Source organism: Neolamprologus multifasciatus, chromosome 3, assembly GCF_963576455.1.
Source record: "Neolamprologus multifasciatus chromosome 3, fNeoMul1.2, whole genome shotgun sequence".
Classification (NCBI taxonomy): Eukaryota; Metazoa; Chordata; class Actinopteri; order Cichliformes; family Cichlidae; genus Neolamprologus; species Neolamprologus multifasciatus.
This window is the reverse complement of record NC_140441.1, coordinates 30,442,700-30,458,975: the sequence shown is the minus strand read 5'-3', so window position 1 is coordinate 30,458,975 and position 16,276 is coordinate 30,442,700. Positions and strand designations below refer to the sequence as shown.

At 39.0% G+C, this 16,276-nt stretch overlaps 2 protein-coding genes across 2 annotated transcripts in view; one reads left to right on the top strand and one right to left on the bottom strand.

Moving 5' to 3' along the window:
- usp12b (ubiquitin specific peptidase 12b) overlaps positions 1 to 434 on the bottom strand; it is a 28,140-nt gene extending 27,706 nt beyond the window's left edge. The window contains exon 1 of the mRNA XM_085140076.1: positions 260 to 434. Within this exon, the coding sequence (XP_084996202.1) occupies positions 260 to 307 (48 nt within the window). The 5' untranslated portion in view covers positions 308 to 434. The remainder of the gene's footprint in view (positions 1 to 259) is intronic.
- Positions 435 to 3,138: 2,704 nt separating this feature from the next.
- rasl11a (RAS-like, family 11, member A) lies at positions 3,139 to 15,940 on the top strand. The gene is made up of 9 exons (XM_085140088.1): positions 3,139 to 3,610; positions 3,740 to 3,956; positions 7,171 to 7,227; positions 7,326 to 7,408; positions 10,753 to 10,793; positions 10,877 to 11,006; positions 11,190 to 11,265; positions 13,790 to 13,866; positions 15,202 to 15,940. Exons 2-9 carry the CDS (start codon positions 3,800 to 3,802, stop codon positions 15,346 to 15,348), a joined length of 768 nt encoding a protein of 255 aa, XP_084996214.1. The 5' UTR covers positions 3,139 to 3,610; positions 3,740 to 3,799; the 3' UTR covers positions 15,349 to 15,940.
- Positions 15,941 to 16,276: the final 336 nt, after the last annotated feature.

Sequence of the window (16,276 nt, the reverse complement as noted above, 5' to 3'; positions counted from 1 at the left end):
TGAAGCTCCTCTCCTCTTTCCACACAGAGGTGCAGGGTAAGCACTTGTGAACTGATGCTCCTCGCAGGCTCTACAACTTTCCCGAGAAAACCTGACTGACTGATGTTTTTTTCTTCTTTTAATTATGTTGTCCTGTCTGTGAGGTTAGCGAACAGGCTAGCGGAGCAGCTACTAGCCTAGCGTCCCTGGGAGGGGGGACCGGACAGAGGCGCAGCGCATTCACGCCCCGCGGATAAAAGCATCGGATTCGGCTTCTTACCATCGTACAAATCGAGGCGATCTTTCGGACTGTCATCAGTATTTCCATCCGTAAGCCGCCATGTTGGACCGAACCCCGATGGTGAAATAATCAGAGCCGCTGCGGCTGCAGAGTTCCGAGAGAGCTTTCTGCCCCTGTTTGATAAACCTGTCAGAGTACACGGACCGACAGAGGGCGCTTCCGGGGAGGGGGTTGATTTTCAAAATAAAATGGCTTAACGTATCCTTCACTGTTAAGCGGGTTTACAGGTGTGGTCAAAAGTTTTATTTTGTTCTTGGGCATGACTTTCACTGGCCATTTGAAAGCTTTAAATAATGTCTTTTAGAGCTGTTCTTTTTCCTATCATTGTACAGTAGTAGCTAGCTATCAAGTTAGCTAGCTGCTAGACTCTATTGAGGGAAAATGAGGACAGTAGTAGGATAAAAAAAAATAGTACAGTCTAGTAGAAATAACCACCATAGTTAGTAAAAGTAAGAGTGCCACAGGTACATAGCAGGGGCTTTATGCTGTGAGAGGGAGCGAAAATTGTATTTATAATAAAAACAAATAGAATAGTAAGACTGAGATTGCGCTAGATACTAGTGCAAATTGCATTCATAATAATATAAAATGATTGTTTATTAATTATATGTAGGAGCAGCAGGATGAGACGATGGTTAGCACTCTTGCCTCACAGCAAGGTGCTGGGTTCAAATCCACCATCTTTCTGTGTGGAGTTTGCATGGTTTCTCTCCGGGTGTACAGTTTGCGTGGGTTCTCGCTGGGCACTCCAGCTTCCCTGACTTCTAAAAACAAGAGTTGGATGCACAAATGTAAATTTATGTTGGATTCACTCAGATAGGCTGTGGTGTTTAAATGGTTGTTAGTTGGTGCTAAAGTGTGACAAGAAAATATCCTGCTACACTATTAAACCCACATCACCAGGTTGAACTGTTAACACAAGGCAGGATGGATCCATGCTTTCATGTTCTTTACACCAAATTCTGATGCTACCATCCAAATATGGCAACAGTCATCGAGATTTATCAGACAAGGCAACACCTGGTGTGGTCTTCTGCTGCTGTTCAGAGATGTTCTTCTGCATACTTTGGCTGTAATGAACAGGTACTTGAGTTACTATGCATTATTATCAGCTCGAAGCAGTCTGGCTGTTCTCCTCTTACCGCTGGCATCAACATCAGTAGATATTTTTTAAGTTGAAAAAAATTCCACTAAAAATCTAATACGCCACATTTGACTTTTCCATATTTTCTGGATACTTTGTGTTTGTTTTGGTAATATATAACATCTGACCCACATTGTCTCACACAGGGATCCTGATTATTAAATGATTAATAAAAAAAACTAGAATATGAAAGAGAAGACTTAAATGAGACCAAAAATGAAAGTCGTAAAACCGACTATAGTTACACCAAGAGCTTGATAAAGAGTGATTTAAGGGTGGACTTGTAAAATCTATACTGAACTATAATGAGTGATCTGGATGAGGGCTTGGAGAATGACAAAGGAGAGGCTTGCAGACAAAACCATGTTGTGGAGCTGTTTTATGGTTTCCAGTTAGTTTGTGTTTCTTTGTTAAAGGTTTGGTCCCGACTGTTGAAACAGTGATGTGTGAATAACAAATTTGCAAGACTTGATGCAATCACATAATTAGACAAGTTAACTAATTTATATTGTAGTTACACTAATTATTTCTCACAACTCAAGAAAACTAAAATCCTGTCAGGAGTTAATCTACTGACACTCTTATTTTATTTTGAAGGTTAAACACCCGTGGTTTTCCGGTTCTAGAGTCGCCGTCTGACTTCGCTGCCGTCCACTCGGGGATAGTTGGATTCTGTGCATGAGGTTGTATTTGGCGGGCGGTGCTTCCCGTGTCAGTTCCGCTGGAGGAATAAAAAGCGTGTGGGTTGTTTTTTGTTTAAAATGAAATAAAATGCCTTTCATTACATCCCACTGCTAGCATCTAATACGAGCACTTATTTTCAACCCTGTTACCCTATATATAAAACAAACATTACAAATATGTGTTTAAAAAATCTAAAATATTATTAAAAACATTTCTGTGGTTCTGAGTAGTTATTTGTCACAGTTGTGTCTTAATCTATAAATAAAAGTATTACATCTATTTTAAACAGACAATCGTAAAAGCTTTTTTCTCAGCTATTGCATTTTTAATAGCTTAAATTATCATGTCAATTGTATATTTAAGCAAAGATTTAAAAATAAATATTGAAATTACAAACAAAATAAACACGTGTAACCATTGTAAAGTTGGGCAAAGTACATTTTGAACATTTTTAAAAGCTTCTGAAAGACTTGTGTGAAACTGAATGAGTGTTCAATGTGATGGCGACTATCTTTAACAATCAAAAATGTATTAAAATGTTTTTTTTTTTAAATCTACGACAGGGGTGTGAACCGAAATTACAATAATTTTAAGATAAACTCTTGACTTTTTGCTGTATTTACATAAGTTTTAAACCCGATAAAGTGTCTTTTACAAAGCTTTTACATTTTTAATTTTTTGTTTGGGTTCCTAGAAAAAAATTCACTCAGTTATATGTTTATTAGTAACACCTTGGTGGCTAGTGGGTTTTGATTTTGGACTCAACTATGAAGATAAAATATATGTCAAACAATGGCAAAAATAAAGTCTCTGGGAAGATGGAAGAACAAACAGGTGAACAGTAGAGGGCTTAAAAATTCTCATGAATAAATGAATACATAACATTTTTAAAAGGGAGAAAATGCCGATCAAAACTTTGTACTACAACTGAATCTGTCTATCTGTGCAAATCAGAAATGTTAAAAAATAAAATCTCCTTGGAAAGGTCACGTGATTAATACAGAAACTGTCTTCCAACACAATGAAAGCACAAAAGTAGAACGTGTGAATGAGCTAAGGAGACATTTTTATTATTAATATTAGTATTTGGCTCACAGGCCCTCGTTTTGCTCTGCATGTTTGTTTTGCAGCTTCGTTGCTTACTAATCACGAGTTTTATCAACTCCCAGAAGCTTCAGGATGTCTGATTCCAGGCCGGGAAGTGGAGCTCGATTTAGACCGGTCTCACGGGAATATTATAGGGGACGGTTCAAAGTCTACATCCCTCCCTCTCTGCCTCTTTCTGCTCTCAGTCAGAGGCATCTGGAATCGCTGCGGATCGGAATCCTTTTCTCTTTTTTATTTGTTTCAGACGTCAAAAGAGGGCAGGGATGCCTGTTTGTGAAGTGAGTGAAAAGGATCCACGAAGCTTTTCACTCAGTGGAGGAAAACTTTGAACTGGAACTGGGATACTTGGAAGATAATTTGGATTTTTTCCCCCCGGATAAAATCGTTTTTCTATGGTAATTTCACAACACGTTTAAAGCTGCTAGAAGCGTGAATAATCCACAGGCTACCTCAGGAGGTCCGGTGTCCTCTCTACAGAGATATTATGTGCGCGCTGGAGTAATTTTTCCTCTCTCTGGGTCCAGGGATTTGTTTTTTATTTTTCTAGTGAGAGCAGAGCTGAGCTGAGGGCAGAGGGGAGCTAAATGCGGCTGACTGGCGACCCTGCACCGGGAACCATGAACAGCAGCGGGTCTGGCAACTTTCTGCTGGTCCCCATACCGGAGTACCCCCTGCTGGACTGCGTGCCCAACAAGACGGTGAAGATTGTGGTGCTGGGAGCGAGCAACGTCGGGAAAACCGGTACGGGGAGGAATGGAGGGGGGATTATACAGGTTGAATTGTGAAATTAGGATTCAAATGAATGCGGGAAGTTTTGCACGGGAACTAAAGATGATTTGAGGCGTTGTGGGGAACTACTCTGGGAAAACTGTGGCTGGGATTTCTTGGATTTTAACATGACGACTATGAACAATCCTGCACGGTCCGTTCTAATTAAAATATCCTGATTAATTAAGGTAGAAATATTCGCAAATGCCTGCCGAAAATGCATACCGGTAATGATCGCCAGGGGGCGACAAATCCCATTGTTTACATGATCAATTTAACTCATTTCCGTCCACTTTAACGGCTCTTAATGAGTATATTAAGTTGTAGTTGAAGTATCTAAATAATTTCACAGAAACTCTACGAATCAAAAAGTATTTATTGATAATTAAAAGCCATGCACTGATAACTTTACTCAAGCATTTTAGACAAAAACAACTGATGAGCAGCAAAGATTTTAGCGCATGCTAGGCAAATGTATTTTTATTTTTATGTTAAAAGTGCATGAGATACTAATTAACATAAGGACCCATTATATGGAGAAATCTGTGTGTGCCAGATTTAGGCACACATTCTAATATTCATTTGCATTACCTGGCATGTTGATGGCATTAACAGAGAGCAAAATCAAAATAAACATAGAAAGCATATATACCACTATCAATGTATTTATTCATTTGCATCAGTTAATGAAGCTATGTTTATCTATTTATAGTAAGATTAGTTAAAAAAAATTAAAATATATTTTAGGAAGTAGTGCTTGGTTGTGCGTTCAAACTCTTATTTTGAAAAGTCAAAAATGGGGAGTAATTTGGATATCTTATCCACTCAAAGTAACCCAACAAAACAGCTTAATATTGGCACTGAGTATAGTCTTCAAAGTAAATGTAGCTACTTATTGCTATAATGTAACTACCTGAGTGGGACCCTTCAGAATAAAAGTATCCAACATGAGGAAAGGAAAGACTATAAATGGCAGCTTCTGTTCGATTGTTTTATTTTAGATTTCAGGAATCTTTAAGCATACGGCGGCTTCTCAGAATACATTTGATGTCCTGCAGTCAGAAAGCGCAGCACTGGCTGTCAGTAACAGACTAAACAGATCAGCCAGGGGAGCAGCAGAGAGTAAGCTTTAGTACAAGAGGCTCATTTATCTCACTGGAGGTAAGAGACTGAGCTACAGTTATAATAAAGCTCAGATTGGAACATGAGAGCGAGAGGGCTGGAGAAAGCGAAGGAAGAGCTTAAAGATTCCCACAGAAATGATCAGTTCATCAGTTAGTAGTAAACATTCAAAGTAGCTGTGGCCCACATGATGCACCCTAATGATGCCGCTGTGATATCCCCAAGGGAGCCTTAACTTGAGTTTATAACTTGCACTTTTATGATGCATCGGTGTCATGAACCACAGTTGTGGTGTTAAAAGACAAAAACATTTTACTTGACACAAAAGGCGTAATGTAAGACGCAACCTGGTTGCATTATGGGAAATATAGGAACCAGGATTTGTGGGTGCTCCAATGGCTCATGCTGTGCTACCACATGTCCAGTATTTTACAGGTGTCTTGTCTCACTGGTCAATGATTAAATGACATGTTGAAGCTGTTAGCTGATAAGAAATACTTTCAATGTTTTGTTTTTTTTTAAATATCAAAATGTTGTTAAAGTTATACTGCAGCCTATTCATTTAACCTTTTATCAGACAGCACATGGATGCTCTAGAAGTCAAAGAAGTTTTTATGGTTAGGGCAGCACTGGGTGTAGAAGAACAAACTCACACATATGCATTAACACAAATGCAGTCGTGTGAAAAACAGAGTTTCATAGGAGTTTATGCATGCCTGTGGAAAAAAAAAAAGTAGACAGCATGATCTAATAGCTTGTAGCATTTAGCAGCAATAACACAAAGTTATTGTTTGTTGACTTTATTTCTCCAACTGGAAGAATTGTGACTGACTCTTGTCTGCAAGGATTCGTTCATGCAAAGCCCTCTTAAGGTCTCATCACAGCATTTCTGCCAGGTTGAGGTCTGGACTTTGCTTTCTTTTCTTTTTCAGCCATTCTGTTGTAGATTTGCTGCTGTGTTTAGGTCCTGTTGCGTGACCTAATTTGGCCCAAGCCAGATGTCCTCACATTCGACCCTTTGGTATACAGAGGAGTCATTATTTACTCAGTGATCCTGTGGCTGCAAAACAAGCGCAAATCATCACACTTGACAGCTGTAATGGGATGTTTGTGCTGATATGCTGTGTTTGGCTTTCTCCAAACGTGGTTCTGTGCATTATGGTCAAACACCTAAACTTTGATCTCGCCTGTCCAAAGGACTTTGTTTTTGGTTTTCAGAAGAAACTTTGCAAGCCAAAGCCATGCTGCCACGTTCTTTTTAGAGAGAAGACACTTTCTCCCTTTAACCCTTCCAAACCGTCCGTACTCGTTCAGTCTTTTTCTAATTGTACTGTCAATACTTTACATGCCTCAGTTGGCATAAATGTTGGACTCTGAGATGGACCTCTGTGCTTTTTTTTTTTTCTTTTTTCAGTTTCTCAGAGCAAAGAATCAATGCACACACAAACTAATAAAGCTTTCTTTCAGTTTGAACCTTTTGATTAGTATTGGTCCTTTAATTTCATGCCTTTCTCTGAAATAAGAACAATAGTTGTTAATATGAAGCTACAAGTTATTTCTTGAGGCATGTGGACCATTATTATGTTGCTTATATCTCTTGTGAGTCCTTTATTGTTTTAAATCCAGTCACTGAATCACTCCAATGACCTTTTTATATGTATTATTCATGGTGTCATCTGTTGGTAGCCTACAGAAAGATAAACCTCTCCTTTGATGGAGTGAATGGAGTGGTATCCAAATAGATATATTAAGCCAAACTCCCACTCCCAAAAGACAGTGAAAGTTAGAAAAACAGTGTTCAGAATCCAAACACCCAGAGGTGGATGAGGCAATCATTTACCAATAGAAGATGATTCAAATTCTGAGTATTGGTGAATCATTTCTCCCCTCAGACTTTTGGACTCTTTTGTTTAGATACTAAAGTCTTGAAAATCAAACTTATGTAGCAGTGCTCGGGGAAAGTGTTAAATAGATCAGAAGGTTACTGCATTTGATTTTTCTGTAACAGAGGTTTGGATTCTGCCCTACAAACTCTGTGCTCATTCTTCTTTTTGTTTCTTTTTAGCTTTGATTGTTAGGTTTCTGACCAAGAGGTTCATTGGTGATTATGAAGCAAATACAGGTGAGTTTCTGCACATCTGACTGTACTCACTGACTGAGTTCCCTCTGTAAAAGTCCACTGATCCACTCATCAATCCGCCTCAATCTCTCTGTCTGCAGGGGCACTCTACTCCCGAAAGGTCACGCTGGAGGGTGAGGAAGTGTCTCTTCAGATCCAGGATACACCCTGTGTCGCTCTCCAGGTAAACAGGGGACCGTAGCCATGTCGTCATCCTGGAGATTAGCTTGCATTATGCTAACTGCATGAAAGTACCAAAATATAACTGAAACATACAGACGGCTGATATGACAGGTTTCAAACTTGATTTAGAAAGTTATTCAAACTATTTCTAGATGTTAAAATTGAAAAAAAAGAATACTTTGGGAAACTGCTGCAAACATCTTTGTTCAGATGTTGTGTCAAAATGTCCTTTAACCACACCACAAGGAAGCACTGAGTATATAAATGATCATAGATCAGTTAGAGTTAGCTTGATGGGGTCAGAAATGTAAGTAAGCCACCATCAGGAAATTAAGGCACTGGCTTTAACTGAAACCTGTTATTGATTAGTTCGTAATTATTGTCACTTATTATTGTGTATCGTTCTTCCACGTGCTACCGAGGCCACTATTTGGCTATCTCAGGTACAAAAGCCTCGCCTACCTTCTCTTCAAATGTTTTACTTATAAAGGGGAACAAATCAGAAAAAAACTGATGATGATGATGCACATACAATTATATCCTAAAAGTGTGTTGTTTTATTTCTAAGCTTTTGTACCATTACGGTTAGAGTTACCCGCCTCTGTGCACATAGTTATAGATTCATTTGCCAATAACACGACTGACATTTGTTCTTTTCCTTCGTTTTTTTAAAATATCCAGTAGATATAACAATAATATGCCGTTGTGAACTTCCTTGACTGTGATAATTTGGAAGTGAAAATCTGATACTGTGCTAGCTTTGATTTGTGGGTTTAAAAAGTTCCAAAGGGATATCTCTTTCTTGCATCATTGCCTAATTTAGTAAAATTCGTACTCCCCAAAGTCCCCAAATATTCCCATTTAAAAAAAAAAAAAAAAAAAAAAAAAAAGAAGTTATCTCAAAGCCATTTTAGGAAGGTATTGAAGTATGAGGAAGTACTTCAAATACAATCTCCTCACACATGATGAGTTTAATGAGTGCAACGTGCCACACAGCTTATCCTGCTCAACAGCCTGTTTACAAAACCAAGCTTCAGAGCTGCTCATTTCCTACACGGGGGGAGATAACAGAGGGCAAGGAGGTCTCTCCTGGCAGGCTGGACCACCTCTCAGAGATTAGACAGAAATAACTGACGTGTGAGAGAAGCATGAGTGTTGAATGTGTGTGTCGAGGTCAAGCAGTTAAGGGCTTTTTCGTAACCTTTAATTGGGTGTTTTCTAAAATGTGGCGTTTAAAAAGCAAATAATGGAAACACACTTTGCTTGGTAAATTTGTAGGTAGAGTTCAGATAAGAAAATAAATTGGGTGGTCTGATGGATTGAGTTCAAAGTCAGAAACAGCTGGCACGTGTCCACAAGGAGGCATCAGTCATGGAAATGAACGTTCTAGTACAATTACTATGTGCTTGGCCACTTTGAACAGGAAAATCACAGTGGATGGGTTTTAAACAATCATAACATCACAGGTGTGAAATAGTTATATTTGTTTGTGTTGGGCATGATGTTTTTGTTTTTGGTCTGACGTGTTGCATGCAATTCTGCAGCACGTACAGTTGTGTTCAGAAATCAAGTCATCATGAGCATACGGAAGAATGTCACTGTAACTTTGGTCTTTTAATGACTTTAAACAACAAGAACTAGGTGTACAAATCTGAATTTATTGTGGACTTTCTCTGAACCACACATTCTCAAATATATACAAACATTCATGTAAGCTGTAGCTCAGATGGCAGAGCAGGTCAGCCACTAATCAGAAGGTTGGTGGTTCGATCCCAGGGTGCCTCCTGGCTGCATGCCAAATATCCTTGGGCAAGATACTAACCCCGTGTTTGCCTACTGGTGGTGGTCAGAGTGTGGACTTTCTCTGAACCACACATTCTCAAATATTGTGTTCGGCAGCCTTGCCTCTGTAGCTGTGGCTGCAATGTAGCTTGCCATCACCAATGGGTGAATGACTCAATGTAGTGTAAAGCGCTTTGGGGTCCTTAAGGACTAGAAAAGCGCTATACAAAAGCAGGCCATTTAACTTCACAAGACAAAGGCCTTTTAACTTGTTGTTAGTGATGATTGACTACAACTAATTGTTTCCCTTTGTCAGCATAAAAAGGATTTGTTTGACAGCAGTCATTGGACTGAGCAACAGTCAGAGCAATGGGAGAGTTCAAGGAAGATCTAAGAAGAAGAATTATAGATTTTCACAGGTTGGGAAGGTCTCTTGGAGCCATTTCTAAACAACTGTAGATTCCGGGATCATCAATTCAAACAACTGTACATAAGTACAAGTTATTTGGATGTGTCAACACTTTGCCAGGGTCTGGAAAAAGGTCCAAACAATCATCCTCAAATGACAGGAAACTAGTTCAGATGTTCAGAAAAAACCGAGGGACCATGAAGGCTGCCATGAACTGGAACTGCTGGAACACAAACATCACTCTCCATAGTCAAGTCAGTTGTACATCGCCATGGACAAATTTGCAGCTGCCCAAATACCAATGGTACTGAGACATTGTACAAAGTAAATTAAATAACAATGGAGGAGGACTACCGCCAAGTTCTTCAACTTCATTACAAATCAACAACTAGATGGTTGAAACTTGGATATAATTAATTCTCTGAGCAGAACAATGATTCCAAACAGACATCAAAATTTGTTTTGATGGATGAAGCAGGCTAGCATTAAACTTCTGGAACAGCCTTGCAACAGCTCAACCTAAACCAATTTTGTGGATTATGCTTAAAAGCCGCGTCTGTGCCATCAAACCAACCAATTTAACTGAACTCTACGAATTCTACCAAGAAGATTGGTCAGAAATCCAGAAAGAGTTATGCCACAAATTTGTTGATGATGACAAAAAGTGTCTGGTTGACATACAACTTGCTAGAGACCTTTAACCAAGTATTAATGGGGGTGAGTGCATATTTTTGAGGCTGTATCTGTATAGAAGAATAAAATTAGAAAAGAGAGCTAACATAAACAGACAAAACTTAGGCCATGCAATAATGACAAATGGAAAAAAGGGGCTTGAAGGAGCAGTCTATGATGGGAAATCTGGATCTATAGCAGCAAAACTAAATGCACAGTAGGGGAGACTGAAAGACAAAGCCACTGCCTCCCATTCTACTTATAGAAACTCTAGATACGAGAAGTAAGCCTGCAGTCTGAGAGCGCAAAGTTCTCTATTACTCTAGGATTGCATGGTACTGCAAGTTCTTCAAGATACGATGGTTCCTGATTATTCAGAACTTCGTGTGAAGGAGAATTTCAAATTAAGTTCTAGATTTGAATATGATCCCCTTTCTAGTACCTGTTAGCAGAACTACAGAATGTTACTGTGTGTTTTACAGGATGATGCCGAGGGTCTGTACTGTCAGGAGCAGATCAATAGGTAAGACTGGAAACACACGAATATGAATTTGAATTAAACACAGTGCACTATGCTAACCTCCACTATGATAACTGGGCCTGCAGGTCAATCTACTGGGCAGATGGATATGTGCTGGTTTTCTCCATCACAGACCACAACAGCTACAGAACCATCCAGCCACTGTACCAGCATGTCAGACGTATACACCCCTCTGGAAACATACCGGTTATACTGGTTAGTTATGCGATCATTAGAAACAACCTGGGAAAAAAAGTGATTTTCTTTCAGTTATTTTATTCTAAATGTCTCTGTTTCTGTTCGTTCAATCTTTAGTGCAAGACAGACCAGACAATACCAGACACCTACTAACCCCAATCCTATAATCTAATCTGTTGTGTCATCTGTAATCTGCTGCAGGTTGGCAACAAAAGTGACTTGCTCAGAGCCCGACAAGTGCCTGCAGATGAAGGCGAGACATTAGCAGCTTCATTAGGTGGGAGTTTCTTCTACTTCTGTACCACCAAACCTTTGCCTACTAATTAAAAGAGATATTTCTTCAAAAAAGAAGCCTGACTACTCCAGTTTGTGGGCATTAATGTGTTAAAAATGTCCTCTACTAGCAATAAAATATATCACAAGGCTAAATGTTTAACACATAATATGTCCTACCACTAAATGGTAAATGGACTGGTTCCTTTTACTCTACCAGAACACTTTATACAACATGCTTTATTCACCCATTCATACAAATGCTTTTTCTATGCGCAAGTGCATCAGAGAGCAGCCTGGGGTTAATATCTTGCCCAATGATATTTTGGAATGCAGACTGGAGCAGCCGGAATCAAACCACCAACCTTCTGATTAGTCAATGTCCGGCTCTACCTCTGGAGCTACAGCCACCATCACTTTGCAAGAACATTGCATTCCACAATCTACAGAGTGGGCAATTTATATGGATACACCGTAATAACATGGGAATGGTTGGTGATATTAAAGTCCCGTTTGTGGCACATTAGTATATGTGAGGGGGCAAACTCCTTAAGATGGGTGGTGACCATGGTGGCCATTTAGAAGTCAGCCATCTTGGATACAACTTTTGTTTTTTCAATAAGAAGAGGGCCATGTGACACATCAAACTGATTGGTAATGTCACAAGAAAAACAATGGTGTGTTTGGTTTCAACGTAACTTTATTCTTTGATGAGTTATTTACAAGTTTCTCTTTGTTCTCAGCCATTGACATGTCGAAGAGGTTAACACGTGAGGAGCGGATCGAAATTGTGTTGATATTTGGTGAACGCAGTAACCGGGGCATTGCAGCAGATTTTAATGCAAGACCCCCTACGAGACCACCCATCTCCCATGCTACAGTTAGCAAACTGCTTGCTAATCTGCTGCAATGACCCGGTGGAGCAGTTACCTTTCTGCAGTTCAGACAGACTAACAGTTCCTTGGAATTGTTAGTCTGTCTGCCTATTGATCACGTCTGTCGGTTCTGCTTGCATTTGTGCTACAATCAGCTGATTTTCAGTTTGGTCTGGAGGAAAATAGTGGTGCAGTCTATCATGTACAGCATCGATATGGACGTTACTTTTATTTTTATTGCGCAAAAGGAGGAGAGTGTAATAGTAAAGTTCAATCTACATTCAGGACAGAAATGGCTGCAAAATGTTCCTAACACAACTTTGGCTCTTTGCAAGTATCTGCACAGATAGCCTGCTAATGCTAAGCTAAGAGTTATTTTAAAGCTGAATGAATGCCAACCACAGCCCAGCAGTATCGATAATTGAATTGGAATCACTAAATCTTATCAACCAGCACAGTGGTAGCTGGTGTTGAGAATTGAGTAGCATCACCATCAATTGAGTAACATAGAGTAACATCACCATCTATCCTCTGAAAATCTTCATGTAGTTTCAAATTTAAAAAAAAGGTTAATACGATATATGTTTATCTCACTGTGGAGTCCAGAAAGTGCAATTAAGATCATTAAAAAACATAATTTCATATCACTACTGCGATTGAATTGGAAAGTAGACAACGGTAGCATAAATAAAATATTCTTTTTCAAATAACCCATGAAATTTAGAGAGTGGATAAACAAAATACAAGCCATTTATTAAGGCTGATAAGACTCCAAAATGCAAAGAAGTGCACCCCAGGTTCATGAGGAAACAGAGATGACAAAAATACAAAAACTGAGGGGAAGGAGTGGACTATTTATACACATGAGAATACGAAGGAAGCAGAAGGAGAGTAATGAGTAAAATTATTTCTTCATGTAATGTGGCATAAGAGTCCTAAATGCAAATAAAGGCACACTAAGGCTGCATAGAAACGCACAGCGAGGGTAAACTGACACTAAGTCAGAAACTAAGGGGAAGGACTGTACTGTTTATACACATGAGGAAATCAGACAAGTGGAAGGATCTGGTGGAGCAAAACACAGGTGAAGACGATTAGTGACATTGAGACAGGAGAGTAGGGTACTGTAAGTCAAGCACAAGACACAGGAGACAAATAACTAACAAAGTAAAACATGATGTGAATACCTATCGTGAAGCAAGGGAGCACAGAAACAAGAATGAACAGGACGAGGCAAAAGAAAGTGGACTAATTAAACTCTATAAAAACAAGTAGCAGCTACAGTTGAAATATAACAACTAATGGCTCAAAATGCTGTCGAATAAATGTAAATAAAAGCTAAGAAACAAACAGCGATATCTGTCTCAGTGTTTAAGTTCAGAGTTTTTTATAGTTATTTTTAGCCAATCTCTTCTTTACCTTGTTAAGTACAGGTTTTGTTTTATGTAAATAATTTCATGGTCATAAAAATATGACCATGAATAAAAATCTTGACCCCTTTATTGATTTAACTTCTCAGACCTGTGAGTGTTGCCCATCCTGTATATACAGTATGTGATATATCTGAACTATATACTGCATGATATCTAATGAATTACATTTCTGTGCTAAAGATAAGAGTGACCCTAATCTGAATGTTACTTCTGCTCACAGGAGGAGTTTACTTTGAGGTCTCAGCCAGAGAAAACCACGAAGGAGTCCATGCTGCCTTCCTACATCTCTGTCAGGAGGTGGGACTTTGTTTTTGCTGATATTTGTTAGTCCAAAATGCTAGAATTTGACTTAGCTATCAGTGTATTCTGAGTCCAACCAACTATGTGGGACTTTCTGCTTTCTGTGAAAATGGATTTCATTTCCCCTTGATGCCCATAAATACAGAAAACACAGAAAAACCATGTGTTGGTCCAGAAAGGATCACAAAAAGCCCATAATAGACTGGTTTGTATATTTGTTTTTTCTAGTGGAGTAATTTTTGCCCAAGTGGTTTGTTTCATTTTGGGTATGTTTAGACTTTCTGCTTCCTTTTGTGGCGCTGCAGAGAGTAGATTCCCAAACGCTGGCTTGTTGAATCATTGTGTAAATCTGCAATTCTCTGTAGCTTTTTGAGTCTTTCAGGTCATTGTTTTGGTTTTTAATTCCAGCTTTCATTAAGTTTAAAGTTTAGTTTTAATGGTGTATTTTTTTGGATAAGGTTTTTTTTTCCTAATACAGACAACACTTGAGAGATTTCACATGACAAGGCAGGAAGTGGTAGTGGTGATATAAGTCACACTCACTTAATTCCGATGGAGTCTGGGAGAGTGGTTGTCAGATTGCAGGATATGAGATCTGTATGGGTGCTGCTAATTGTCACATGAGGAATGCATGAAAATATTTCAGTGTTTTGAGCAGCAATAGCTCTTTTAAGGGATTTAAAATAAGCAGTAAACACAATACTAACATTGTATCAAGCTTATATGGTGAACGTGCTCCTCTACACTTACTGTGGAGGAACGTCATTAATTCAGCCAGGTAACTTCAGGCTTACCCCACCTTTTGCTGGAATATATCGTCGTGGTAACTGCAAATATAACCTTCTGACCAATCAGTTCTCCACAAAAGTGTCGCTTTTCCTGAAAGTGTGCTGACAGAGTCTAAACCTTTTCTGTAGCGCCTAATATCTTTGTGTTTCCCCGATAAGCATTAGTAATAAAGACTTTTAGACTTAACTTTATTCCTTTTTTTGTTTCCTGTTAACTGCAAACATATTTACAACAATTTTATTGTTATAAGCCCTTAAATGTCATCTTAAAACAGGACACCCGTTTGAACTTCTGTCATATTTTAACATAGTCTAAGCCTTTGTTTGAATCCTCCCAGCGTAAAATATCATATATGGACTACATCTGAGCATTCCTTCAGTGGAATATAAACCAGATTTGATTTCAGACATTCATTCAAACTTAATTTTCTTCCAGTACTGACTTGAATTAGTTTAGCAGGCATCAGTTTTAAATTGCAGCAAAACTGACTTGTTCTCATATGTGATTACATTTTGGTAAGTCTCTCTGTCTTCTGTCCTGCAGGTGATCCGGGCACTGGGAGGAGGGAATGGGGAGAAGAGAAGAGGAGGACTCCACCTGGCCAGACCCAAATCTCCCAACATGCAGGAGCTGAAGAGGAGGTTCAGGCAGGTCCTCTCCTCCAAAGTCAAGTCAGCCACAACCATCTGAGTGCAGTACGGGCTGAAAAATGACAACCTGCAGCCGGGCACATGGCGGAAATAAGAGCTAAAACGCCAAAGGGGGAAAAAAAATCACAAGAAGAGTTTTATGTTTGGAGATATGGAGCCATTACTGGCATGAAAAGACATGGTGTGTGTGGTGATCAAAGCTTCTCGAAGAGCACGAGGAGTCCTGATCAAATGGATGAAACAAAGCCTTTCTGGCAGACGAGCTCTTCTGGAAGGGACTTGTGGTCAACACGACCTCTTTCCAGACTCGAGTACAGCAAAGACGCTGCCCAAAGCTGAAATGACAGATACGGCCAAACAAACAGCTTGTGTTGTATCAGAAACTTTGCATGTTTGTCATGAAAGGCAGCAGAACTTTCTGACACATTTATGTCTTATTTCTTTCCGGTTAAAAGCCAATGAATACATCGCGAACAAAGTGAATTAAATATACCAAAAACAGCGAAGACGTTTCAGATTTATCCAGTTTGTTTTACATGACTCAACATCTCTTATTTCATCTCTCAACTGTGTTACATTTTCATTGTTTTGTTTTGTTTTTTACTTACTGGGGAATAAAATGTTACTCAAAAGACATCGTTTTGTTTCTGTTTCCTATCCTGGGGTCAATCCAGTTGAGAATGACGACATAGTTCAGTGTTTCCTGAAACCAAATATATGAAATATGAGTCTCCTTTCTCTCTGAGACATGGTGTTCTTAACTAAAGCAGGAAATGACCCAACAAGGCAGGCGTTCAAGGCTATAAGCTGAGACAAATGCTGGCATTTGACGACAGGAAGGAAGTCCTTTTATAACAAAATAAACTCCTGATATTTATGGAAGATCAATGCTGTCAATAATAAAACACACACACAAGCATGTTTTGTATTCAAGTAATATCTGTTATTTAGTTAATGTACTTGAACTT

Excerpts from the sequence above, each read along its gene's own strand:
- rasl11a (XM_085140088.1), top strand. The coding sequence starts at position 3,800 with ATGCGGCTGACTGGCGACCCTGCACCGGGAACCATGAACAGCAGCGGG. Across the intron at positions 10,794-10,876 it reads TGTCAGGAGCAGATCAATAG|GTCAATCTACTGGGCAGATG; the intron begins GTAAGACTGGAA and ends CTGGGCCTGCAG. Across the intron at positions 13,867-15,201 it reads TCCTACATCTCTGTCAGGAG|GTGATCCGGGCACTGGGAGG; the intron begins GTGGGACTTTGT and ends TCTGTCCTGCAG.